The sequence below is a fragment of the Macaca mulatta genome, chromosome 19 (genome assembly GCF_049350105.2).
Source record: "Macaca mulatta isolate MMU2019108-1 chromosome 19, T2T-MMU8v2.0, whole genome shotgun sequence".
Classification (NCBI taxonomy): Eukaryota; Metazoa; Chordata; class Mammalia; order Primates; family Cercopithecidae; genus Macaca; species Macaca mulatta.
In genome coordinates, this window is record NC_133424.1 from 17632485 (window position 1) to 17660249 (window position 27765).

The 27765-nt window shown below is 50.2% G+C and overlaps 1 protein-coding gene and 1 long non-coding RNA gene across 10 annotated transcripts in view; one reads left to right on the forward strand and one right to left on the reverse strand.

The window, feature by feature from the left end:
- Nucleotides 1-27765, forward strand: part of MYO9B (myosin IXB) — a 137891-nt gene that overhangs the window by 75673 nt on the left and 34453 nt on the right. For 6 of the 9 annotated variants that reach the window (XM_077978239.1, XM_077978234.1, XM_077978240.1 and 3 more), the window contains exons 5-14: nt 799-898; nt 1147-1247; nt 3752-3881; nt 6386-6475; nt 9652-9768; nt 10285-10419; nt 16277-16398; nt 20829-20970; nt 21248-21452; nt 24124-24202. In XM_077978239.1, coding sequence (XP_077834365.1) covers nt 799-898; nt 1147-1247; nt 3752-3881; nt 6386-6475; nt 9652-9768; nt 10285-10419; nt 16277-16398; nt 20829-20970; nt 21248-21452; nt 24124-24202 — 1221 coding nt within the window. Of the gene's footprint in view, nt 1-798; nt 899-1146; nt 1248-3751; nt 3882-6385; nt 6476-9651; nt 9769-10284; nt 10420-16276; nt 16399-20828; nt 20971-21247; nt 21453-24120; nt 24203-27765 lie in introns of all 9 variants that reach the window. The other 3 variants (XM_077978232.1, XM_077978233.1, XM_077978238.1) reach the window with 1 other exon arrangement.
- On the reverse strand, nt 1143-6216 carry LOC144336852 (uncharacterized). The gene is made up of 3 exons (XR_013409216.1): nt 5674-6216; nt 3173-5050; nt 1143-1708 (listed from the first exon to the last, which is right to left on the reverse strand). It is a non-coding gene; the product is annotated as an uncharacterized LOC144336852 (long non-coding RNA).

The window sequence follows — 27765 nt, forward strand, 5'->3', positions numbered from 1 at the left end:
TTGTTTGGTTAGTTGGGTTTTGTGTTTTGTTTTTTTTTTTTTTTTTTTTTGGTTTGTTTGTTTGTTTGAGTCAGAGTCTTGCTCTGTCACCCAGTCTAGAGTGCAGTGGTGTCATCCCGGCTCATTGCAACCTCCACCTCCTGGATTCAAGCGATTCTCATGCCTCTGCCTCCCAAGTAGCTGGGATTACAGACGTGCACCACCACGCCCGGCTACAGTCCTTGTCTCTTTAAGAAAAAAAAAAAAAACAGGCCTGTAGCAGTGGCTAACGCTTGTAATCCCAACACTTTGGGAGGCCTAAGCGGGAGGATCACATGAACCCAGGAGTTCCAGACCAGCTTGGTCAACATGGCGAAATCCCATCTCTGCAAAAAAAAAAAAAAAAAAAAAATTAGCTGGGCATGGTGACACACACCTGTAGTCCCAGCTACTCAGGAGGCTGACCTGGGAGGATCACTTGAACCCAGGCAGTCGAGGCTACAGTGAGCTGTGATCACACCATTGCACTTCAGTCCGAGCAACAGAGCAAGACCCTATCTCAAAAAAAAAAAAAAGAAATATTTCCAGTTGACAAGTTAGTGAGATGTACACCCACCCACCTCCAGTCCTCCGGAAATCTATTTGCTCAAGATGCTCATTTGTTTCTTTTTGTTTTTTTAAGACATAAGAACTGACTTACTGTTTTAAATTTGTACATATTTGAGGTGTGCTCTCCAAAGCCATGTTAGTAGTGATTTGCAGAGTAGCTATTGCTTGGCCTCCAAAAACAACTGTGTTCCTCCCAATTTTGACCTGTAGGAACTACCACGTGTTTTATTATTTGTTACTCGGGGTCAGCGAGGAAGAGCGCCGAGAATTTCAGCTCAAGCAGCCTGAAGATTATTTCTACCTCAACCAGGTAAACAGCCTCAAGCCCCAGTCACAAACGCCACCTCTGTTCCCGGCTTCAAGCTGTTTATGCACAGCCAGGAAGTCAGAGGCAGCCTGCCCTGGCCCCCAAACCCGCTCCCAGAAGGCAACATTAAAAGAACCCATTCATTCCCTTGGTCCTGGGGCCCTGCCCCGCTAGCTCCAGCCAAAATCACTCTGGCACGCCACCCTCGCCGGCCCAGGAATGCCCAAAGTACCGACGCCTTTGTTTTCCAGCATAACTTGAAGATTGAAGATGGGGAGGACCTGAAGCATGACTTTGAGAGGCTCAAGCAGGCCATGGAGATGGTGGGCTTCCTCCCCGCCACCAAGAAGCAGTAAGTGTGCGGGTCCCGGGGACCGTCCCTCAGAGCGTACAGGGGGCGCACATGTCCCTTACCAGTCACTCTGAGGTCTAACCTGCAACCCAGTGAAAACGGGCAGGCAGTGTCCTGAACAGAGCCGCCATAGGAAGTGTGGCCCAATAGCAGTGAGCACATGAGAAGGGGCTCAAGCCATTGGTCATCAGGCGATGCCAATTAAAGGTAATGTGAACATACTTAACGCTGCCGAGCTGTACCCTTAAAAATGGTTTGGCCAGGCGCCAGGTGGCTCACTCACGCCTGTAATCCCAGCACTTTGGGAGGCCAAGGTGGAGAATTACATGGGCCCAGGAGTTCAAGACCAGCCTGGGCAACATGGTGAAACCCCATCTCTACAAAAAATAAATAAAATTAGTCAGGCGTGGTAGTACACACGTGTGGTCCCAGCTACTTGTGGCGCTGAGGTGGGAGGATCACTTGGGCCAGGGAGGAAGAGGCTGCAGTGAGCCACGATCACGCCACTGAAGTAATCACGCCACTCTGGGTGACAAAGGGAGACCCAGTCTCAACAAAAAATAGTTTAAAGAATACTGGGTGCGGTTGTTCCCACATGTAATCACAGTGCTTTGGACGGCCAAGGCAATGGGATCACTTAAAGCCAGGAGTTCAAGACTGTGAACTAGGATTGTGCCACTTCATTTCACCCAGGCAACAGAGCAAGACCCTGTCTCTAAAAATCAAAGAAGTTAAGGTAGTGAATTTCATATTATGCTTATGTTACTACAATTTAATTATTTTTTTTTTTAGGTGGGGTCTCACACTTTCACCTAAGCTGGAGTGAAGTGGTGAGATCATGGCTCACTGCAGCCTTGACCTCCCCTGGTTCAGGTGATCCTCCCACCTCAGCCTCCCAAGTAGCTGGGACTACAGGCGCATGCCACCACACCCAGACGATTTTTTGTAGAGACAGCGTTTCCTCATGTTGCCCAGGCTAATTTTGAATTCCTGGGCTGAAGCCATTCACCTGTGTAAGCCTCCCAGCGTGCTGGAATTACAAGCACAAGCCACCGCTCCCAGCAATTTAAATTTTTTTAAACCAGGCGTGGTGGCTTACGCCTGTTATCCCAGCTATTTGGGAGGCCAAGGCAGGAAGATCGCTTGAGACCAGGAGTTTGGGACCAACCTGGGTAACATAGCAAGACCCCATCTTTTTTTTTTTTTTTTTTTTTAATTTTCCAGGCATGGTGGCACACACCTGTAGTCCCAGCTACTTGGAAGGCTGAGGTAGGAGGATCACTTGAGCCCAGGAGTTCACAGCTACAATGAGCTAAGATGGCACCTCTGGCCTGGGCGCAGTGGCTCACGCCTGTAATCCCAACACTTTGGGAGGCCATGGCAGGTGGATTGCCTAAGCTCAGGAGTTCAAGGCCAGCCTGGGCAACATGGCGGAACTCCATCTCTACTAAAAATATGAAAAATTTGCCAGGCATGATGGTGCACGCCTGTAATCCCAGCTACTCAGGAGGCTGAGGGACGAGAATCACTTAAACACGGGAGGCAGAGGCAGCCGTGAGCCAAGATTGTGCCAATGCACTCCAGCCTGGGCGACAGAGCAAGACTCTGTCTCAAAAAAAAAAAAAAAAAAAAAAAGATAGCACCTCTGAATAGCCAGTGGACTCCAGCCTGGACAATATAGCCAGTGACTGGCCAGACATCCCATCAAGTTCACAGACAGCATTAGACGTCAGGACAGTGGTTCCTCTGGGGTTGGGGGGCTCCAGGATCCAGGACTTGGAATGTTCTATTTCTTGGTCTGGAGGCTAGTTAGAGGGATCTGTACACATTTTTTTTTTAAAAAAAAAAAAACAGTTTCACTAGCCAGGCATGGTGGTGCAAACCTATAGTCCCAGCTACCCAAGAGGCTAAGGTAGGAGGCTCACCTGAGCCAAGGGAGGTTGAGGCTGCAGTGAGCCATGATTGTGCCACTGCACTCCGGCCTGGGTGACAAGAGTGAGACCCTGTTTCATAAAAAGAGAAAATAGCTGTCTAGCCAGGTGCAGTGGCTCATGCCAATAATCCCAGGTATTCAGGAGGCCAAGGCAAGAGGATCACTTGAGACCAGGAGTTTGAGACCAGCCTGGGCAACATAGCAAGACTCCATCCCTTTAAAAATATGTTTTTAAATTAGCCAAATGTGGTGGCCTGTAGTACCAGCTACTCAGGAGGCTGAGGCAGTAGAATCACTTGAGCCCAGGAGTTGGAGGTTACAGTGAGCTATGATTGTGTCACTGCACTCCAGCCTGGGCGACAGAGCCAGATCAAATCTCAGGAAAAAGGTAACTGTCTGCAAAGTCACATTCCACAGAGGCAGTCTTCAACAGAGGCCTTAGATATTTTTCCAGCTTCATGCGTTCTGAACAAAATTTGCTGGTTTTATGGATTCAGCCCAGTTCCCTGGAAGAATCTGATGTCTTAGGAATGTAGAAACTGCCCAAATGTGAGTGCCTTTTCTTTCCCAGGATTTTTGCCGTCCTCTCGGCCATCCTGTACCTAGGCAACGTCACTTACAAGAAGAGAGCTACAGGCCGAGAGGAAGGGTTGGAGGTCGGGCCGCCCGAGGTGCTGGACACCCTGTCGCAGCTTCTGAAGGTACTGATCACCATCTCTGTCCCTCCTCAGGCCTGACTCAGGGCCGCTGGCTATCTCTCAATACGAGGGACCGTACCCAGAACTTCCTACGTAGGCTGAGGTTTCATCAACCAGGACCTTACGTCTTCCGCTCTCATCTCTACAGTGTTGCTTCCTCATTTCTGATGAGCTCTGTGGACGGGGGCATCTCCTCCTCCCACCCTCAAGTGAAAGCCTCTCTGAAACTACAGCTCAGGGGCCAGGTGCGATGGCTCACACCTGTAGTCCCAGCCCTTTGGGAGGCGGAGGTGGGAGGATCAACTGAGGTTGGGAGTTCAAAACCAGATTGGCTAACATGGTGAAACCCCATCTCTACTAAAAATACAAAAAGAAATTAGCCAGGCATGGTGGTACGTGCCTATAGTCTAAGGTACTCGGGAGGCAGAGGCACGAGAATCACTTGAACTTGGGAGGCAGAGGCTGCAGTGAGCCAAGATTGTGCCACTGCACTCCAATCTGGGCGACAGAGCAACACTCTGTCTCAAAGAAAGAAAAAAACTATAGCTTGGGGCTGCGTGCAGGTGTTGATGGTGTGCTCCTGTAATCCCAGCTACCCAGGGGGCCAAGGCAGGAAGATTACTTGAGCCTAGGAGTTCATTGCTGCAGTGAGCTGTGATCGTGCCACTGCACTCCAGCTGGGGTGAGTGACAGCGTAAGGCCCCATCTCTTAAAAAACAAAAACTTCTGGTTTGATCATTTTCTCATTGGACCTGCCATCCCTTCCTCCTCCACTGGTTCTCAGCCAGGGGCAGTTGTGCCCCCAGGACACACTGGGCAATGTCTGGAGACCTTTCTGGTTGCCATACTCTGGATTGCTCCTGGCATCTGCTAGGTAGAGGCCATGGATGCTGCTCAACACCCTGCAGTGCACAGGACAGCCCCCCCCGGCAGAGAATTATCCAGCCCCAAGTGCAAAAGGCAGTGAGGCCGAGGAACCCTACCCCAGTCTTTTGTGTTTTAATCCATTTATGCTTAGCGTTCCATTCTTGGTACAGGAGCCCCAGCTTCTGTTGAGTTCTTGGGGATATGTGAGCATCTGCTGGGATATTCAGAGAAAGCCCCTGCCAGCCGGGCACGATGGCTCACGCCTGTAATCCCAGCACTTTGGGAGGCTGAGGCAGGTGGATTATCTGAGGTCAGGACTTCGAGACCAGTTTGAGAACATCAGGCCCCAAAACCTGACCAGTATGGAGAAACCCTATCTCTACTAAAAATACAAAAATTAATTGGGCATGGTGGCGCACACCGTAGTCCCAGCTATTCAGGGGGCTGAGATAGGAGAATCACTTGAACTCGGGAAGCAGAAGTTGCAGTGAGCCAAGATTGCGCCACTGCACTCCAGCCTGGGCGACAGAGCAAGACTCCATGTAAAAAAAAAAAGAGAGAGAGAAGGCCCCCGCTTATTCCCCACTCTTGCTGCTGGTGGGCAGAGACCACCAGCTCAGGTAGCTTGGCAGTTGGGGGAGGGATGAGCATGTCGGCTGTCTGGGTAAAGTCTAAGCCCAGCCCCTGTGCAATGGATGGGAGCCACCAGCTCCAACAGGCAAAGCAGTGAGTGCTGGTCACCGGGCGCCACCTGGACCCATGGCTCACACTCACATAAGGCCTGTGCGCGCCACGGGGTAAGCATCCAGCAAGCCCATGCTATGTGGGAATTCTGAAACCTGCCAAGTATAAAACAACATCGCAGGCCAGGCACAGTGGCTCATGCCTGTAATCCCAACACTTTGGGAGGCCCAGGCAGGCGGATCACCTGAGGTCAGGAGTTCAAGACCAACCTGGCCAACATGGAGAAACCCCATCTCTACAAAAAATACAAAAATTAGCTGGGCATGGTGGCAGGCGCCTGTAACCTCAGCTACTGGGGAGACTGAGGCAGGAGAATCGCTTGAACCCGGGAGGCGGAGGTTGCAGTGAGCCAGGATCACACCACTGTACTGCAGCCTAGGCGATAGAGTGAGACTCTGTCTCAAAAAAAAAAAAAAAACAGGCCGGGCGTGGTGGCTCAAGCCTGTAATCCCAGCACTTTGGGAGGCCGAGGCGGGTGGATCACGAAGTCAGGAGATCGAGACCATCCTGGCTAACATGGTGAAACCCCGTCTCTACTAAAAATACAAAAAACTAGCCGGGCGTGGTGGCGGGCACCTGTAGTCCCAGCTACTCGGAGGCTGAGGCAGGAGAATGGCGTAAACCCGGGAGGCAGAGCTTGCAGTGAGCCGAGATCGCGCCACTGCACTCCAGCCTGGGTGACACAGCGAGACTCCGTCTCAAAAAAAAAAAAAAAAAAAAAAAAACAGCACATCGTGGGTGGGTGGGCAGGCTTCAGGGCCCACTTCCAGGCCTGGCTGCTGAGGGTCCGTCTCCCAGCTGCCTCTGGCCCCGGGCCTTGCCTCAGTGACACCAGGACATGCCTGATATACCCTCCATCTCCCTTTTCCTTCTCCCTCTCCTTGACCTCCAAACAGGTAAAGCGAGAAATCTTGGTGGAGGTTCTGACCAAAAGAAAAACGGTGACCGTCAACGACAAGCTCATCCTTCCCTACAGCCTCAGCGAGGTGAGCGCTGCCCAGGCACTCACAGAGTGCCAGACCCCAAAACCCAAGCGGGAATGGTCTTTGGAAAGAGCTGGCGTGAGTGGGCCGTTCCTGTCCCTGAAATGCTAGAATGGAACCCAGGCAGTGCCTCTGATTGTCATGTGAGTTCAGGCCAGCCTGGGACACAAACCATGGCCCTCAGGCCAGAACTTGAGCCACATGCATTCATATCTGTGTTTCTATATATTCCGTGTGCGTGCTGATTCTCACCAGCAATAGTTGGCCAGATCCAGCCTTCCACCTGGTTTTGCTAATAAAGTTTTATTGGCACATGGCCATACCCATTCATTTACATACCACCTAAGACTGCTTTGGGGCCATAGCAGCTAAGCAGAGCAGTTGCGACAGAGAACATCAGGCCCCAGAGCCAAAAATAATGACTCCCTGGTCCCTTCCAGAAGAAAATTTGCCCATCCCTGGACTCCGGAACATGACACTGACTACCCTTATGTAACTCCCAGCCTATAAGTCTCAAGCCTGTGACTCTAAACCTTGTTAAGGTGCCTCCCTCTGGTCTTTGCCCCAGCCTGGATGTTTTCTCTGTGCTGTATTTCTCTTGCATTTTTACATCTCAAGAGCAGGATCACTTGCAGCTTGTTTAACAATAGGAAAGTACCTAGTCACAATGGGGATTTTTAGCCCCTCACCCAATGGGAAGCTGCTGTGGCATTTCAAACAGGCACCGGGGACATTCTGAGCCTACATGGGTCCAGGGCACCACGTGATGTTGCCAGGAAGTTGCTGCACATCACCCAAGACCCGAGCAGCACTGGTGCCCCGAGAGGCTCCACGCAGAGCCAAAGGTGCCCGACAGGGGCTGCATTCTGTGTGGCTCCATTTCCTTGACACCCAAGAAATACAAAACGAAGGGGACACATTCTAGATCTTGTCTGCCGGTGAATACATCTGTCAGAGTTGCGACCTGAATATGTGGAAAAAAAAAAGACAATTTATTCTATATAGATTGGACCTTAAGAGCTTTTTTTTTTTTTTTTTTTTTTTTGAGATAACGTCTCACTCTCGCCCAGGCTGGAGTGCAGTGGGACTATCTCGGCTCAGTACACCCTCCTCCTCCCAGATTCAAGTGATTCTCATGCCTCAGCCTGCTGAGTAGCTGGCATTACAGGTGTGCACCACGAGGCCTGGCTAATTATTTTTGCATTTTTATTTTTATTTTATTTTTGAAACAGAGTTTCGCTCTTGTTGCCCAGGCTGGGGTGCGATGGCACAATCTCGGCTTACTGCAACTTACGCCTCCTGGGTTCAAGCAATTCTCCTGCCTCAGCCTCCTGAGCAGCTGGGATTGCAGGCATGTGCCACCACACCCGGCTAATTTTGTATTTTTAGTAGAGACAGGGTTTCACCATGCTGGTCAGGCTGGTCTTGAACTCCTGACCTCAGGTGATCCACCCGCCTCGGCCTCCCAAAATGCTGGGATTACCGGCTTGAGCCACTGTGCCCAGACTGGTTTTTTTTTTTTTGGTTTTTTTTTTTTTTTTTTGCATTTTTAGTAGAGACGGGGTATCCACCCGCCTTGGCTCTCAAAGTACTGGCATTACAGGCATGAGCCACCATGCCCGGCCACAAAAGAGCTTTGATGCACATGGTGATAGCCACATGGTGCCCCTGGAAGAACAAGGGGCCTGAAGTTAGTTAGACCCTCCTTGCTGGTTCTACCACAATTGCACGCCCCACCCCCTCCCTGAGCCCAAGTTCCTCACTCAGCAGCAATTTTGGTTGCTCTGAGGAGTGTATGGAAAGGCCTCCGCGGCCATTCCAGAGGCCGCTGGGTCTGTTAAAGCCTCAGTGTGCAGGCACGTCCTCCAGGACAGGGTGAAAGGTGTGTGTTGGATGAGTTGAATATTGACAGAGACCACCTTGGCTGGTTGCAGTGGCTCACGCCTGTAATCCCAACACTTAGGGAGGCCAAGGCAGAAGGATTGCTTGAGCCCAGGAGTTCGAGTCCAGCCTTGGCAACATAGTGAGACCCCCCCGTCTCCACAATAAAATTAAAAATTAAGGCCAGGCACGGTGGCTCATGCCTGTAATCCCATCACTTTTGGAGGCTGAGGTGGGCAGATCACTTGAGGCCATGAGTTCGAGACCAGCCTGGCCAACATGGCAAAACCCCTTTCTGCTAAAAGTACAAAAATTAGCCAGGCATGCTGGTGTGTACCTGTAATCCCAGCTACTCAGAAGGCTGAGGCTGGAGAACCGCTTGAACTCAGGAGGCAGAGGTTGCAGTGAGCCAAGACTATGTCACTGTACTTCAGCCTGGGTGACAGAACAAGACTCCACCTCGGCCGGGCGCGGTGGCTCAAGCCTGTAATCCCAGCACTTTGGGAGGCCGAGACGGGCGGATCACAAGGTCAGGAGATCGAGACCATCCCGGCTAACACGGCGAAACCCCGTCTCTACTAAAAACACAAAAAATTAGCCAGGCGAGGTGGCGGCACCTGTAGTCCCAGCTACTCGGGAGGCTGAGGCAGGAGAATGACGGGAACCCGGGAGGCGGAGCTTGCAGTGAGCTGAGATCTGGCCACTGCACTCCAGCCTGGGCGACAGAGCAAGACTCCGTCTCAAAAAAAAAAAAAAAAAAAAAAGACTCCACCTCAAAAAAAAAAAAAGTAAAAATTAACCAGGTGTGGTGTTGTGCGCCTGTAGCCCGAGCTACACAGGAGGCTGAGGCAGGAAGATCACTTGAGCCCAGGAAGCGAAGTTTGCAGTGAGCCAAGATTGTACTAGTGCACTTCAGCCTGGACAACAGAGTGAGACCCTATGTCAAAAAAATATATATACCAAGGGCCATCTTGGCCAGGCACAGTGGCTCATGCCTGTAATCCCAGGACTTTGGGAGGCCAAGGCAGGCGGATCACCTAAGGTCAGAGTTTGAGACCAGCCTGGCCAACATAGTGAAACTCCGTCTCTAGTAAAAATACGAAAATTAGCTAGGTATGGTGGTGCGTACCTGTAATCTCAGCTACCTGGGAGGCTGAGACAGGAGAATCGCTTGACCCAGGAGGTGGAGGCTGCAATGAGCCGAGATCGTGCCACTGCACTCCAGCCGGGGCGACAGAGCAAGACTCCAGTGCAGGGCCTGCCGTGCTGGAGGTGAGCCACCCGCTCTGTGTCCATAGGCCATCACTGCCCGCGACTCCATGGCCAAGTCTCTGTACAGCGCCCTGTTCGACTGGATTGTGCTGCGGATCAACCACGCACTCCTCAACAAGAAGGACGTGGAAGAGGCAGTCTCGGTGAGTGCCCCCATTTCCTCCCTCAAGCTAGGTCAGGGGAGGCCACATCCTCACTACCAACATCCTTGGTGGGCAACCTAGAACATCCGGAGCCGAGGCATCTGTAGTCAAGAGGCTGTTTCCCCCAACAGGCAGGACCAGGAAACAGGACAGGCTACAAAATTCAGGCCCAGGGCAGAATGAAAACAGGGCCCCTTATTCAAAAACGACAGATTCTGACATGCACCTGTGGTCCCAGCTACTCAGGAGGCTGAGGCAGAAGGATTGCTTGAGCCCAGGAGGTCAAGGCTGCAGTGAGCTGTGGTGGCGCCACTGCACTCCAACCTGGGCAACAGAGCAAGACCCTGCCTCAAAAAAAAAAGTATGGATTCCATGCTGGTAATGGCAAAGTGTTCTGCCAAGCAGCGGGGACTCAGGACCTAATAGGTCACAGCCTGTAGAGCCAGCCCCTCTCATGAAGGCTGGCTCCCACGGGGGGCACCTGCGGGCAGTGACCATTTTCTCTGTCTCTCCCAGTGCCTGTCCATCGGGGTCCTGGACATCTTCGGATTTGAAGACTTCGAGAGGAACAGCTTCGAGCAGTTCTGTATCAACTACGCCAATGAGCAGCTACAGTATTACTTCAACCAGCACATCTTCAAGCTGGAGCAGGTGCGGAAAGGGCTTTTTTGTCAATTTTTTGAACTTGGTAAACCAGACATCACGTGAAATTTACCATCTTAACCATTTGTAAATATTCAGTTCAGCGGCGGTAAGTGCATTCACACATTCGCAGTTATGCAAACACCACCACCATATATATCCAGAACTCTCTCATTTTGCCAAACTGAGACTCTGTCCCCATGAAATACTCATTCCCCATTCCCTCTCCTGCAAGCCCTGAACTCACCATTCCACTTTTTTTTTTTTTTTTTTTTTGAGACAGGGTCTTGCTCTGTCACCCAGCTAGAGTGGTATAATCATAGCTTACTGCAGCCTCAAACTCCTAGGCTCAAGTGATCCTCCTTCCTCGGCCTCCCGAGTAGCTGAAACCACAGGTGTACACCACCATGCCTGGCTAATTTTTGTATTTTTTGTAGAGACAAGGTTTTGCCATGTTGCCTAGGCTAGTCTCGAACTCCTGAGCACAAGCAATCTGCCCACCTCGGTCTCCCAAAGTACTTGGGATTACAGTTGTGAACCACCGTGCCTGGCCCATTCTACTTTGTGTCTCTGTCATTTTTTACTAAGTGCCTCATGTAAGCGAAATTAGACATTATTTGTGTTTTTGTGATCAGCTTATTTCACATAGTATAAAGTCCTCATGGGTCATCCACATGGTAGTATGTGTCAGAATTTCCTTCTTTTTCAAGGCTGAGTAATATTCCATTTTCTGGATGTACCACATTTTGTTCATCCATCCTTCAGTAGACACTTGGGTTGCTTCCAGCTTTTGGCTATTGTGCATAATGCTTTTTTGAACATGGGTGTGCAAATATCTCTTCAAGACACTGCTTTCAATTCTTTCGGGTATATACCCAGAAGTGGACTTGCTGGATCCTATGGTAATTCTGTTTTTAACTTTTTTGAAGAACCACCATACTGTTTTCCATAACAGCTGCAGCATTTTATAAGGAAATACCATGTTGTTGCACACCCAGCCCAAAGGGAAAATAGAATGAGCTAGAACTGGAATCTCCCTGGAGGCCCAGATCGTTGGTGAACTTGCTGCAGAATTTTTCTCAGTCAGAAGGAAAATTTAAGAAAACCCACCCAGCCTGGGATGAGGCAAATGTCAGGGATGTTTTGAGCCATAGTTCATTTGGGGGCTTCTCTGTCCAAACAGAAAATCTTTTTGATGAGAGAGAAACTGGGCTGCCTTTTAAGGATTTGCTTAGCTCAAAGACATTGATAACCTATCTGATGTGTCTTTTTTTTTTTTTTTGAGATGGAGTCTGTCTCTTGTCGCCCAGGCTGGAGTGCAGTGGCACGATCTTGGCTCACTGCAACCTGTGCCTCCCTGGTTCAAGCAATTCTCCTGCCTCAGCCTCCCAAGTAGCTGGGACTACAGGCACGTGCCACCATGCCCGGCTAATTTTTTTGTGTTTTTAGTAGCGATGGGGTTTCACCCTGCTGGCCAGGCTGGTCTCAAACTCCTGATTTCGGGCGATCTGCCCACCTTGGCCTCCCAAAGTGCTGGGATTACAGGAGTGAGGCACCGCGCCCGGCCCTGACGTGTCTTTTCACAGCTAAATAGTCAACCATCCTTATTCATGTCTTCTCCTTCACATTGATGATTCCGATGGGAAAATGAAACTGGCAGGCTTATGTAAATATCCAGCTGATTTTTCTATTAAGCTTTTTGGCAGTGAATCATTAGGAGTGTAGCTGGTCAGAATTAAGTTGTGCAGGAAGGGTGACATACACACTAAATTGTGAAGACTTAGCGTGTGAGGAAAAAGAACATACACTGTCTCAGTAGCTCACTGCAGCCTTGAACACTGAGGTTTAGATGATCCTACCACCACAGCCTCCCGAGTAGCTGAGACTATAGTTGCACGCCACCACACCCAGCTAGTTTTTTGGTCTTATTTTTTGTAGAGACAGGGTCTTGCTATGTTGCCCAGGCTGGTCCTGAACTCCTGGCCTCAAGTGATCCTCCCACATTGGCCTCTCAGTCATTTTTTATGTCAATTACACGTTAACGTGATCACATTTTAGATATACGGGGTTAAATTAAGTGTATTATTAAAGTTAATTTTGAGCTATACACAGAGGCACATATCTGTAGCTACTGAGGAGGCTGAGGTGGGAGGATTACTTGAGCCCAGGAGGTCGAGGCCGCAATGAGCTACAGTTGTGCCACTGTACTCCAGCCTGGGTGACAGAACGAGACCCTGTCTCAAAAAAGAAAAAATTAATTTCACCTATTCTTTTACTTTTTACATGTGATTATTAGAAAATTTGAGGCTGGGCATCGTGGCTAATGCTAACAATACCAGTGCTTTGGGAAGCCAAAGTAAGAGGATTGCTTGAGGTCAGGAGTTCAAGGCTGCAGTGACCTATGGTCACACCACTGTACTCCATCCTGGGCAACAGAGCAAGACCCTGTGTCTTCAAAAAAAAAATTGGGACAGAGTTTCTGCCAGAAATTTTTATTTTATTTTATTTTATTTTTTATTTATTTTATTTTTATTTTATTTAATTTTTTGAGATGGAGTCTCGTTCTGTCGCCCAGGCTGGAGTGCAGTGGCGCAAATTCGGCTCACTGCAAGCTCCGCCTCTTGGGTTCACGCCATTGTCCTGCCTCAGCCTCCTGAGTAGCTGGGACTACAGGCGCCCGCCACCACGCTCGGCTATTTTTTTTATTTTTAGTAGAGAGAGGGTTTCACTGCGTTAGCCAGGGTGGTCTCAATCTTCTGACCCTGTGATCCGCCCGCCTCGGCCTCCCAAAGTGCTGGGATTACAGGCATGAGCCACTGCGCCCAGCCAAAAAATTTTTTTTGTTAACCAGGCATAGTGGCACCTGCCTGTAGTCCTAGCTACTGGGGAGGCTGAGGCAGGTAGACCACTCAAACCCAGGAGTTTGAGGCTACCGTGAGCTATGATTGCACCACTGCTCTCCAATGTAGGCAACACTGTGAGACCCTGTCTCTTAAAAGAAAAAAAGAAAATGTGAAGATTCCTGTTGGACAACATAGCTCTGGAGCAGGGGCCAGCAAACCACAGCCTATGGGTCAAATCTAGTCCCACAAATTGTCTTTATAAATAAAGGTTTATTGGCATTGGTTTACATTATCATCTGTGGCTGTTTTCACATCACAACTGTTAGTTGCAGCAGACAGTTTCTGGTTCATAAGGTGCTATCTGGCCCATTACAGAGAAAGTTTGCCAACCTCTAGATGGTTTAAAGTGTGATTTTTTTTTTCTTTCTTTTTTTTTTTTTTTTTATGAGACAGAGTCTTGCCCTGTCACCCAGGCTGGAGTGCAATGGTGCAATCTCAGTTCAATGCGATCTCCACCTCCCAGGTTCTAGCAATTCTCCTGCCTCAGCCTTTCCAGTAGCTGGAATCACAGGCATGCGCCACCACGCCTGGCTAATTTTTGTATTTTTAGTAGAGACAGGTTTTCACCATGTTGGCCAGGCTGGTCTTGAACTACTGACCTCAGGTGATCTGCCCGCCTCAGCCTCTCAAAGTGCTGGGATTACAGACGTGAGCCACCACGCCCAGCCCTTAAGTGTGATATTTAAAGCACCAAGCTGTGGTGAGTATTTGAGAATGTGCATTCTTGTTTCCTGTTTACAATCATTCGTTTATCTAGTAAGTTTATATAACTATTAATGTATTCATATTGATGTACTCATATGCATTTTGTTATTGATATATTTATGTATATTTTTTTCACTTTTAAGTTCAGGGGTACATGTGCAGGTTTGTTATGTAGGTGAACTTGTGTCATGGGGGTTTGTTGCACAGATTATTTCATCATGCAGGTGTTAAGCCTAGTACCCATTAGTTGTTTTTCCTGATCCTCTCCCTCCTCCCACCCTTTACCTCCAATAGGCCCCAGTGTGTGTTATTCACCTCTGTGTGTCCATGTGTTCTCATGATTTGGTTCCCTCTTATAAACGAGAACATGCAATATTTGGTTTTCTGTTCCTGCGTTACTGTGCTAAGGATAATGGCCTCCAGCTCCATCCATGTTCCTGCAAAGGACATGATCTCTTTCCTTTTTTATGGCTGGATAGTATTCCTTGATGTATATGCACCACATTTTCTCGATCCATTAATGGGCATTTAGGTTACTTCCATTTCTCTGCTATTATGCGTAGTGCTGCAAAGGATACATGCATGCAGATACATTTACATGTAAACATGCCTATTGATACACAAATACGTTCCTACAGCGTGGGGATCCCTTATCCAAACTGCTTGGGACCAGAAGTGTCTCAGGTTTGGGATTTTTTTCAGATTTTTCAATATTTGTATTATACTTACTGGTTGAACATCCCAAATCTGAAAACCCAAAATCTGAAATGCTTCAATGAGCATTGTGTTTGAGCATCACATAACATTGGCAGTCCAAAAGTTTTGGATTCTTTTTTTTGGGGGGGGATGGAGTCTTGCTATATTGCCCAGGCTGTTCTCAAATTCCTGGGCTCAAGCCATCCTCCCGCCTCAGCCTCCCAAGTACCTAGGACTACTGGTATGTGCCACTACACCTAGCAATTTTTGTTTGTTTGTTTATTTTTTCTTTTTTTCTTTTTTTTTTTGAGACGGAGTCTTGCTCAGTCGCCCAGGCTGGAGTACAGTGATGCGATCTCGGCTCACTGCAAGCTCCGCCTCCCGGGTTCACACCATTCTCCTGCCTCAGCCTCCCGAGTAGCTGGGACTACAGGCGCCCGCCACTAAGCCCGGCTAGTTTTTTTTTTTTTTTTTTTTTTTTTTTGAGACGGAGTCTCGCTCTGTCGCCCAGGCTGGAGTGCAGTGGCCGGATCTCAGCTCACTGCAAGCTCCGCCTCCCGGGTTCGGGCCATTCTCCTGTCTCAGCCTCCTGAGTAGCTGGGACTACAGGCACCCGCCACCTCGCCCGGCTAGTTTTTTGTATTTTTTAGTAGAGACGGGGTTTCACCGTGTTAGCCAGGATGGTCTCGATCTCCTGACCTAGTGATCCGCCCGTCTCGGCCTCCCAAAGTGCTGGGATTACAGGCTTGAGCCACCGCGCCCGGCCTTTTTTTTGTATTTTTAGTAGAGACGGGGTTTCACCATGTTAGCCAGGATGGTCTCGATCTCCTGACTTCGTGATCTGCCCATCTCGGCCTCCCAAAGTGTTGGGATTACAGGCGTGAGCCACCGCGCCCGGCCTGTATTTTGTTTTTTTTTTGCATAGACAGGATCTTGCTATGTTGTCCAGGCTGGTCTTGAGCTCGCAGCCTCAAGCGATCCTCCCACCTCAGCCTCTCAGTTACTTTTTATGTCAATTACATGTTAACATGATCACATTTTGGATATATAGTATTAAATTAAGTGTATTATTAGAGCTTTTTTTTTTTTTTTTTTTTTTTTTTTTTTTTTTTGAGACAGAGTTTTGCTCTTGTTGCCCAGGCTAGAGTAGGACCAATGGCACAATCTTGGCTCACTGCAACCTCCACCTCCCGGGTTCAAGTGATTCTCCTGCCTCAGCCTCCCTAGTAGCTGGGATTACAGGCATGTGCCACTGTGCCTGGCTAATTTTGTGTCTTTAGTAGACATGGGGTTTCACTCTGTTGGTCAAGCTGTTCTCAAACTCCTGACCTCAGGTGATCGACCCGCCTTGGCCTCCCAAAGTGCTGGGATTACAGGCGTGAGCCACCGTGCCCTGCCCTGTTAGAGTTAATTGTAAGCCACGCATCAATTTAAAAAGCTTCCGATTTTGAAGCATTTCAGATTTTCGGATTAGGGATACTCGACCTGTACGCACTACATGTTATGTAGATATTACATATCTGGGAGATAAGAAACGTACTGACCCCACATCACCCCTGCAGGAGGAATATCAGGGCGAGGGGATCACGTGGCACAACATCGGCTACACAGACAATGTCGGCTGCATCCATCTCATCAGCAAGAAGCCCACGGGCCTCTTCTACCTGCTGGACGAGGAGAGCAAGTGAGTGTCCACACCCCATCCCTCCCGGCACATCTACACATGGGCACTGGGTCGGGTTCTGCAGCCCCCAGAGCCTTACCCCAAATCCAGACTTTCCCAAAAACTCCTTTTTATTTTTGAGACAGGATCTCACTCTGTCACCCAGGCTGGAGTGTAGTGGTGCAATCATAGCTCACTGCAGCCTCGACCTCCTGGGCTCAAGTGATCCCCCGACGTGAGCCTCTCCAGTAGTTGCGACTACAGGGTCACACCACCATGCCCGGCTAATTTTTCTATTTCTTTGTAGCAACAGGGTTTCGTCACGTTGTCCAGGCTGGTCTCAAACTCTTGAGCTCAAGGGATCCTCCCGCCTCGGCATCCCAGAGTACTGGGATTACAGGCGTGTGCCACCACACCAGGCCTTGTCCAGAGAACTTGTATCTGTTCAATTTCACTTGACCACAAAACCCAAGCTTGTGTGTGCAAAATGCACAAACACCTCACTGTGAAAACATCAACACATGTGATTAATTTGTACACTTGAGGCACATCCACCAGGAGTTTTCAGCAAAGGATTATGGGCCTGTGTCTAGAAAATAGAGATGGGGACCGGGCATGGTGGGGCATACCTGTGGCCCTAGCTACTCAGGAGGCTGAGGCAGGAGGATCCCTTGAGCCTAGGAGGTCGAGGCTGCAGTGAGCTGTGATCGTGTCACTGCACTCCAGCCTGAGCAATGGAGCAAGAGACAGGATTGGTAAGTTCTTGCAAAGGGCAGTACAGTGTGTGGAACTGGGACCCAGATGCTGCCGGGCTCTGAACTCACTTCTGAGCCTTCCACACTCATCCCCGCAGTCCACAGGGCACCGTGAAGGCAGACAGGGAGGTCAATAAGGCGCCTCATGCTGGGTCACCCAGTTGTAGTCACTGAAGTCACGTGACATGTACTGAACTACTTTCCTGTGGCTCCCCTAAGGAATCACTACAAGCCAGGTGGGCTCTTGAGTCCAGGAGTTTAAGACCAGCCTGGGCAACATAGAAAGAGTCCATCTTGGCCGGGCACAGTGGCTCACGCCTGTAATCCCAGCACTTTGAGAGGCCGAGGCAGGCAGATCACCTGAGGTCAGGAGTTGGGAGACCAGCCTGGCCAACATGGTGAAACCTCGTCTCTACTGAAAATACAAAAATTAGCCAGGCATGGTGGCAGATACCTGTAATCCCAGCTACTCGGGAGGCTGAGACAGGAGAATCACTTGAACCTGGGAGGCGGAGGTTGCAGTGAGCGGAGATCGCGCCACTGCACTCCAGCCTGGGTGACAGACCAAGACTCTGTCCCAAAAAAAAAAGATTCCATCTCTACAAAAAAATTTTTAACCAGCCTGTCCAACGTGGCAAAACCCCATCTCTACTAAAACTACAAAAATTAGCCAGGCATAGTGGCGGGTGCCTATAATTCCAGCTACTTGGGAGGCTGAGGCAGGAGAATCGTTTGAACCCAGGAGGTGGAGTTCTTAAAACCACAGGAATCTATTATCTTACGATTCTGGAAGCTGGAAGTCTAAAGTCAAAGTGTCAGCAGAGCTGTGCTGCCTCCAGAGGCTCCAAGGGAGGACCCTTCCTTGCCTCTTCCAGCTTCTGGGGGTCCAGGCTTTCCTTGGCTTTTGGCCACATCACTCCAGTCCCTGTCTCCCTCTTCACATGGACTTCTTCCCTCTGTGTCTCCATCTCTCATCTCTCAGTCCTGTCTCCTCCTTTTTTTTTTTGAGACAGGCTCTTGCTCTGTTGCTCAGGCTGGAGTGCTGGAGTGCAGTGGCACAGCCTTGGTTCACTGCAGCCTCGACCTCTCAGGCTCCCATCCTCCTGCCTCAGTCTCTCAAGTGCCTGAGACTATAGGCATGCACCACCACACCCAGCTACGTTTTATTTTATTTTATTTTATTTTATTTTATTTTATTTTATTTTATATTTTTTGAGACAGAGTCTCTGTCACCCAGGCTGGAGGGTAGTGGCACCATCTTGGCTCAAGTTAATTGGCGTCATCTCAGCTCAGTATAACCCCCACCTCCCAGGATCAAGCGATTCTCGTGTCTCAGCCTCCTGAGTCGCTGAGATTACAGGTGCCTTGCCAACATGCCCAGCTAATTTTTGTATTTTTAGTAGAGATGGGGTTTTTTCACCATGTTGGCCAGGCTGGTTAAAAAATTTTTTGGTAGAGATGGAATCTCCCTATGTTGCCTGGCTAGTCTTGAACTCCTGGGCTCAAGCGATCCTCTCACCTTGACCTCCCAAAGTGCTGGCACCACAGGTGTGAGCCACTACACCTGACCCTGTCTCCTCTTTTTAGAAGGACACCATCTATGTGGAACTAGGTCCTACGCTGATGACCTCATCTTAACTAATTACACCTGCAAAGACCCTATTTTCCAAATAAGGTCACATTCAAAAGTCGGTGGAGGGGGTTAAGATATGGACATACTGTTTTATCAGCAACTCTATCAGACCCATCCCTTGCCAGTGACATCTCTAAGGGACTGGCCAGAGTCTCAAATGAATCAGGCACATCCCCTGCCTCAAACCTAGTCCCTGTCCAGGACAGGGGGACAGACACATCCCTTTCAGGCTGGGGTCCAGGTAGAGAATGTTCAGATAAGAGAAGAGCATTTGGGCCAGATGCAGTGGCTCCCACCTTTAATTCCAACACTTCAGGAGGCCAAGGTGGAGGATCACTTGAGACCAGGAGTTAAAGACTAGACTGGGCACCATAGTGAGACCCCATCTCTACAGAAAAATAATAAATAAACTAGCTGGGCACAGTGGCATGCACCTATAGTCCCAGCTACTCAGGAGGCTGAGGCAGGAGGATCACTTGAGCCCAGAGAGTCAAGACTACAGTGAGTTGTGATTGCACCAATGCATTCTAGCCTGGGCAACAGAGCAAGACCCCAACTCTAAAAATTTTTAAAAAAAAAAGTAGAGACGGCAGTAGGAGGAGCTACATCATCACAACCAGGAAACTCCCAGGGCCAGATCAGGGGAAGCCCGTGAGGCAGGGCCTAGCCCAGCAGGCTCAGGTCTCTTTATTTAAAATCTTGCTATTTTTGCTCATCATGGAATTTTTGGTTTCTTTTTGCACATTGATTTAGATTTTCTGAAATAGTGTGCTAAAATATTACCTATCTCAATGACTGAGGGTTTTGGGGGACACTCAAGGCAGATGCCTCACACTCCATACCGTGTTTACGGTTCTGGAAATGATACTTTTCGTAGCTACAGACTCTCCCCTCCTTGGCCCCGTTAACACGGAGCCCCCGATGAAAATACAGGCATTCCGCTGCCTGTGTTTTCAAAAGTAGGGCCAGGCTCAGGCAGCGTTTGCCAAACCAACAACATCATTTCCCTCCTGGGAGGTAGAAGCAGTCAGGTACAAGGAGTCCTTTATTCTGCCCCCACAACCTCCCCCTCCCCGGAGCACAACAGAGCCCTGCTTCATCCTCCTCTCCCAGCCTCTCCTTCCAACTGTGGTGCAGGAGAAGGACCCCCTGTCCAACGTATGGCATTCAGGTACAAATGGCTCCAAGACCAGAAGTCACCCGGGCCCAGGATTATTCTTAGGAGCTGCCTACGATGGGTAACAGATCCAGACCTCCCACGGGACAGACTTTGCAGATGCCACCAAGCCTGGTCAGCGACCTCTCTCCAAGCCCCCTAGAAAACAGCCATGTGGGGACAAAGAGAGTGAGCCACCCAGACTCAGGCACTGAGCTACTCAATGTTAATTCTGCAACCCTGGCTGGGCACGGTGGCTCACGCCTGTAATCCTAGTCCTTTGGGAGGCTGAGGCAGGAGGATCGCTTGAGGCCAGGAGTTCAAGACCAGCCTGGGTAACATAGCAAGACCCCTTCTCTTAAAAAAAGAAAAACATTGCACTATAGTCCCAGCTACTCAGGAAGCTGAGGCAGGAAGATCCCTCAAGCCCAGGAAGTCAAGGCCACAGTGAGCTGTGATCGTACCACTACACTCCAGCCTGGGCAACAGAGTGAGACCCTGTCTCCAAAGGAAAAAATATGTTTTTGTTTTAAAAATCCTGAAGCCTTGAGAGCATCACTTCACCCTCAGCCTCCTTGTACCAGGCTGCGGCTGCGCCTGCTGACGCAGAGAGCAGAGTCCCAGCCCTCCGCCAGCGTGTTCAACATGAGGCAGGCAGGCACACGCAGATAGCAGCGTCCCAGCCCTCTGCCGGCATGTTTGGCATGAGGCAGGCAGGCTCACTGTCATTCCTTCTTTTCTTCGCTCCTTCACCCACCCCTCTGCTCACAGAGCCCTGTGCCAATTCACTGCTCTGCCCACCCCATGCACCCACCCACCTTGCGCACCAGGGGTCTGCAAGGTAAAATACATAGCAGGTAAATCAGCCGCTGTTCATGCCTGCAAAGGTTCCGTGTTCTGTTCCCAGCTTCCCCCACGCCACGAGCCAGACCCTGCTGGCCAAGTTCAAACAGCAGCATGAGGACAATAAGTACTTCCTGGGCACCCCGGTCATGGAGCCAGCCTTCATCATCCAGCACTTCGCAGGGAAGGTGAAATATCAGATCAAGGTAGGTGTCTGCCCATCACCGTTGGCGGAAGCCTGAGGGAAGCCATAGTCAGCCCAGAATTCCACGTGGGAGGATCCTCCTGTGGCCAAGGTTCTAGGGTGCTCAGAACCCACCGCGAATCCCCAGCTCCAATGCCCAAGACTCCATAGCTCAAGAACTGCCATTTGCACTTAGGATGGACCCCACCCCACCACCAGCCCTTCCTGCGCCAGCCCCGGGTCTTTGGTAGGCACTGGTAACTATCCCTGAGTGACCGCCCACATCCATCCCCCACCAGGACTTCCGGGAGAAGAACATGGACTACATGCGGCCAGACATCGTGGCCCTGCTGCGGGGCAGTGACAGCTCCTACGTGCGGGAGCTCATTGGCATGGACCCTGTGGCCGTGTTCCGCTGGGCCGTGCTCCGGGCCGCTATCCGGGCCATGGCTGTGCTTCGGGAGGCCGGACGCCTGCGGGCCGAGAGGGCTGAAAAGGCTGCAGGTGGGAGCTGGGGCGTGAGCCCACACAAGCGTCACTGTCGAGAGGGGGGCACATCCTGAGTTCGTCTTAAAGTGAACAGTTCATTGGCATTTAGTACATGCATTATGTTGTGCAAACGCCACCTGTCTGCCTGCAGTGTTCCCATCACCCTGAACAGAAACTCGACCTGCGAGTGTAATTTAACCTCAGGGCATGCTCTCAGCAGCTCCATCCGGCCTCTCCTTTGCTAATGATGCCTCCTGATCCGCTGGCCCTGGGAGTTTGCTGATTGTGATAATGTAACTCTTCCTAGTGCCCTTCCTCTTCTTTCTCTCTCTCTCTCTCTCTCTCTCTCTTGCTCTTTTTTTGTTTTTTAAGAGACAGGGTCTCTCTCTCTTGCTTAGGCACTAGTGTAATGACGCAATCTTGGCTCACTGCAACCTCCGCCTCTCCGGTTCAAGTGATTCTCCTGCTTCAGCCTTCCAAGTAGCTGGGACTACAGGCGACCGCACCAGGCTAATTTTTGTGTTTTTAGTAGAGATGGGGTTTCGCCATGTTGGCCAGCCTGGTCTCGAACTCCTGACCTCAAGTGATGCGCCTGCCTCTGACTCATGAAGTGCTGGGATTACAGGTGTGAGCCACCGCGCCCAGCCTCAGCCTCTTCTCTTATCTGGACATTCTCTACCGGGAACCCAGCCTCAAAGGGACATTTCTGTTCCCCTGTCCTAGACAGAGATGGTTTGAAGCAGGAGGTGTGCCTGATCCACTGAAGACTTGGGTCAGCCCTATGGAGTTGCTGATAGAAGGATGGCAGAAAGCTATGTCCTCATTTTTCCCAAAGCAACCTGAGGCCTGCATGGTTGAGTGGCTCACCCGGGTCTAAGGGCTCCGACTTTCCGTCCTCAGCTTCAGTTTCAGTTATCAGCTGTGGCTTCTGTCTCCGGAAGGGGCTTGATGAAAAGGAGGAAGGATAAAGCTTTCGTGAGAAATAGGAAATAGACAGTGCTCTGTTTTGGGGATCCAAAACTTCACCGTTAACCCGACTTTGCCCACATTTGAGTGATGAGCTGCTTTTTGTGTGTGTGTGTGTGTGTGTGTGTGTGTGTGGAGACGGAGTCTCACTCTGTTGCCCAGGCTGGAGTGCAGTGGCGCAATCTTGGCTCACTGCAAGCTCCGCCTCCCGGGTTCATGCCGTTCTCCTGCCTCAGCCTCCAGAGTAGCTGGGACTACAGGCGCCTGCCACCACACCCGGCTAATTTTTTTTATTTTTAGTAGAGAAGGGGTTTCACTGTTTTAGCCAGGATGGTCTTGATCTCCTGACCTCGTGATCTGCCCGCCTCAGCCTCCCAAAGTGCTGGGATTTCAGGCGTGAGCCTGGCCGATGAGCTGCTTTTTAAGATTGGTCTACTAGACACAGTGGCTCACGCTTGAAATCCCAGCACTTTGGGAGGCTGATGCAGACGATCGCTTGAAGTCAGGAGTTCAAGACCAGCCTGACCAACATGGTGAAACCCCATCTGTACTAAAAATGCAAATATTAGCCAGGCATAGTAGTGCATGCCTGTGGTCCCAGCTACCACAGGGAGGCTGAGGTAGGAGAATCGCTTGAACCCAGGAGGCGGAGGTTGTAGTGAGCCAAGATCATGCCAGTGCACTCCAGCCTGGATGACAGAGCAAGACTCCGTCTCAAAAAATAAATAAATAGGCTGGACGCGGTGGCTCACGCTGTAATCCCAGCACTTTTGCGAGGTGGGTAGACCACTAGGTCAGACGGTTGAGACCAGCCTGGCCAACATAGTGAAACCCGTCTCTACTAAAAATACAAAAAATTAGCCAGGCGTGATGGCAGGCGCCTGTAATCCCAGCTATTCAGGAGGCTGAGGCAGGAGAATCACTTAAACCTGGGAGGCGGAGGTCACAGTGAGCCGAGACCGTGCCACTGCACTCCAGCTCAGGCGACAGTGCAAGACTCTGTCTCAAAAAGTAAGTGAATAAATAAATAAATGAATAATAAGATGGGTCGAAGTGTCAGGGTACAATGGTACACACTGGTAGTCTTAGCACTTTAGGAGGCCAAGGCAGCTCACTTGAGGCCAGCTATTTGAGACCAGCCTGGGCCACATAGTGAGACCCCGTCTCTCCAGAAAAGTTGAAACTTTGTCATGTGTGTCAGCATGTGCCTCTAGCGCCAGCTACTTGGGAGGCTGAGGCAGGAGGATTGCTTGAGCCCAGGAGTTGGAGGTTACATGAGCTGTGATCGCACCACTGCACTCGGTCTAGGAAATGCAGCAAGACCCTGTCGGTAAACAATTAAAAAAAAAAAAAATGTGGGGGGGTGTCGCAGAGGCTCATGCCTATAATCCCAGGATTTTGGGAGGCCAAGGTGGGCAGATCACCTGAGGTCAGGAGTTCAAGACCAGCCTGGCCAACATGGTGAAACCCTGTCTCTACTGGAAATACAAAAATTAGCTGGGCACAGTGGCCTGTAGTCCTAGCTACTCAGGAGGCGGAGACAGGAGAATCACTTGAACTCAGGAGCCAGAAGTTGCAGTGGGCCAAGATCACGCCACTGTGCTCCAGACTGGGTAACAGAGCAAGACTCCATCTCAAATAAATAAATAAAATGGGTGAAAATAATTGCAGCCTCCACAGGAGGCCATCCCAACCACCGTCCACTCTGTGTCTCCAGCAGGTATGAGCAGCCCTGGTGCCCAAAGTCACCCGGAAGAGCTGCCAAGAGGAGCCAGCACCCCTTCAGAAAAACTTTACCGGTGAGCAAGACCCTAATTTGCCCATACTGAGATCATTAGGTGGCAGCAGCATTGTTCCAAACAACTTAGGGAATGCTACATTCTTTTTTTTTTTTTTTTTTTTTTGAGACAGAGTTTCGCTCTTGTTGCCCAGGCTGGAGTACAATGGCACGATCTTGGCTCACTGCAACCTCCACCTCCCGGGTTCAAGTGATTCTCCTGCCTCAGCGTCCCTAGTAGCTGGGATTACAGGCATGTGCCACTGTGCCTGGCTAATTTTGTGTCTTTAGTAGACATGGGGTTTCACTCTGTTGGTCAAGCTGTTCTCAAACTCCTGACCTCAGCTGACCTCTTGTTTGTTTGTTTGTTTGTTTGTTTGTGAGACAGAGTCTTGCTCTGTTGCCCAGGCTGGAGTGCGGTGGCGCAATCTCTGATGACTGCAAGCTCTGCCTCCCAGATTCACGCCATTCTCCTGCCTCGGCCTCCCTAGTAGCTGTGACTACAGGCGCCTGCCACCACGCCCGGCTAATTTTTTTTTTTTTTTTTTTTTTTGTATTTTTTTTTTTGGTAGAGACGAGGTTTCACCCTGTTGGCCAGGATGGTCTCGATCTCCTGACCTCGTGATCCACGCACCTCAGCCTCCCAAAGTGCTGTGATTACAGGCGTGAGCTACCACGCCTGGCCTAATTTTGTATTTTTAGTAGAGACGGGGTTTCTCCATGTTGGTCAGGCTGGTCTTGAACTCCTGACTTCAGGTGATCCACCTGCCTCGGCCTCCCAAAGTGCTGGGATTACAGGCGTGAGCCACTGGGGAATGCTACATTCTAAACCCAGGTCAGGGTTGCTCTGAGTAAGTCACTGAGCTGCCTTTTGAACCAGAAAGACCCAGAACCAAGTAGCATTTGGTGGCTGCTTTTCTGGACACAGAATAGCACGCCTTGGTACATCATGCGCTTTAGGGAGATGGGAGGAGACTCAGTTTACAAAGGATCCATTTTATGGCCTAGGGTGGGCACTGGGAGGTGAAGCCTAAGTATCGCTGGTGGTGCGGAGAGACGGGCTTGATTGATTGGAGAGTTCTTCCCTTGTCCTGCCTGGGGTGGCCCAAAAGTTGTTCTGCCAAGTTACTTCATTCACAGTCAGAAACACATACACTTTGATGTTGCACATGAGATGATGCGGGGTCTTTTGTGGACCCTAGCAATGACCCCAAGGGCCCTGCATGCACCCAAGCATGTGACAGCACCAGGGTAGAAAAGTGAGCAGGCTGGCTGGACATGATGGTGCACGCCTGTAATTCCAGCACTTTGGGAGGCCAAGGCGAGCAGATCACTTGAGGTCAGGCGTTCAAGACCAGCCTAGCCAACATGGTGAAACCTCGTCTCTACTAAAAATACAAAAATTAGCCGGGCATGGTGGCGGGCACCTGTAGTCCCGGCTACACGGGAGGCTGAGGCAGGAGAATTGCTTGAACGCGGGAGATGGAGGTTGCAGTGAGCCGAGATCGCACCACTGCACTCCAGCCTGGGTGACAGAGCAAGACTCTGTCTCAAAAAAAATAAATATATAAAAGTTTTAGGAATCACCTTTTTCACCCAAAATGGGACGCAAGAAAGGAGAATGCATTCCTCTATTATGTTTGTTTTTTTTTGGGGGGGGTCCCCCAAGTTCCCAAGAGCTAGAAAGCTTCCTTCTATTTTGTTGTATGGGTTGCATTTTTGTTTTATTTTGTTTTGTTTTGTTTTTCTTGAGACCAGGCTGGAGTGCAGTAGTATAATCACAGCTCACTGCAGCCTCGACCTCCTGGACTCAAGCAATCCCCCCGCCTCAGCCTCCCAAGTAGCTGGGACAACAGGCACAGGCCCCCACGCCTGGCTAATTTTTCCTTTTATAAAGACGGAGTCTGATTATGTTGCTCAGGCTAGTCTCGAACTCCTGGCCTCAAGGCATCCTCCCACCTCAGCCTCCCAAAGTGATGGGATTATAGGCATGAGCCACCACACCCAGTCCTCGTTTGTTTTTTTCCTTGCCTCCCTTACCTCAAAGACAAAGTAACTTCTGACCTGCGGTAGCAGAAGCAGCATCCATCTCCCCAGGGCCTGGCCACAGGGCTGCGGGTCCCACCCCAGGAGCATGTTAAGTTTATACAGATTCTCCCTTTCAGCTGTTCAATGCTAGATTTCTCATTTGACGGCTCTGAGGAGTTCGATATTAACGCTTTTGAGGACATCATTGCTTTATATGAAAGCAAGAAGTAAGTGCAGAAAGGGCCTTTGATCCCGAGGCCAGCAAGGCACTGAGGGGAGCCATCTTCCCCAGGCGCTCAGTGCTGCGTCCAGGGCACAGACAGAGAGGACTGGCCATTCAGGGAATGCCACGGCCCACAGGGGCCACTCCTGCCAGATTTGCAGATTTAGCCAGGTCGGCAGGGCTAGGGGTGGGCCAAAGTCATGGACATCATTCCAAGCCGTGGCCGCTGCACTGACCACCCTGGGTATGAAGGCCACTCGCATATAGAGGTGACAGGCGACCCCTCTGTTGCCTTTGCTCTGCCTCCCTGGAGGGCTGGGGAAAACAGGTAAGTGGGGCCATGTGGACACTTGGCATGGTGCATGGAGCACAGGGGCTGGGGTTGGGTCCTTCCAGGCCACCTGCCCAGAGCTAAAACATGTGCTTTGAACGACTGCCAGCAGGACGCGGTAGCACGCACCTGTAATCCCAGCACTTTGGGAGGCCAAGGCGGGAGGATCACTTGAGGCCAAGAGTTTGAAACCAGCTTGGACAACATAACAAGACCCCACCTCTACAAGAAAAAATAAATAAAATGTCTGGAGTAAGGAATTCAAAAAAAAAAAAAAAACACAGGAAAAACGAGATCCTCATTTCTAGAAGTTCTGTCAAAAACATTTGTAATTTAGACATTCCTCACTAATATTTAGTTTGAAAGCATCCAATTTTCATTTCTAAGGCATTCTAATTCACACACGTTATCAGTGCCAAAGTTTGCACCTCTAGCGTGCATGCTCAAGCCTAAGCCCACAGCCATCAAACAAAATGAAGCGAGTAAGGTTGAGTGCTTTGAGGGTAATTACCCCCTTAAACTAGGGTTTCTCTGGCCGGGTGCGGTCGCTCACCCCCTGTAATCCCAGCACTTGGGGGAGGCCTACGTGGGCAGGTCATTTGAGGTCGGCAGTTCAAGACCACCCTGGCCAACATGGTGAAACCCTGTGTCTACTAAAAATACAAAAATTAGCCAGGCGTGGTGTGCACCTGTAATCCTAGCTACTCGGGAGGCTGAGGCAGGAGAATCACTTGAACCTGGGAGGCAGGGTTTACAGTGAGCCGAGATCGCACCACTGCATTCCAGCCTGGGCAACATAGCAAGACTCTGTTAAAAAAAAAAAAAAAAAAAACTAGGGTTTCTCAGCCTCAGCACTGTGCCAGATCATTCTCTGGGGTGACACCCATCCTGTGGACTATAGGGTGTTGAGCAGCATCCCTGGCCTCCACCCACCAGATGCCAGGAGAGCACCCCCACCCCCAAGTCATGACAACCACAAATGTCTGCAGACATTGGCAAATGT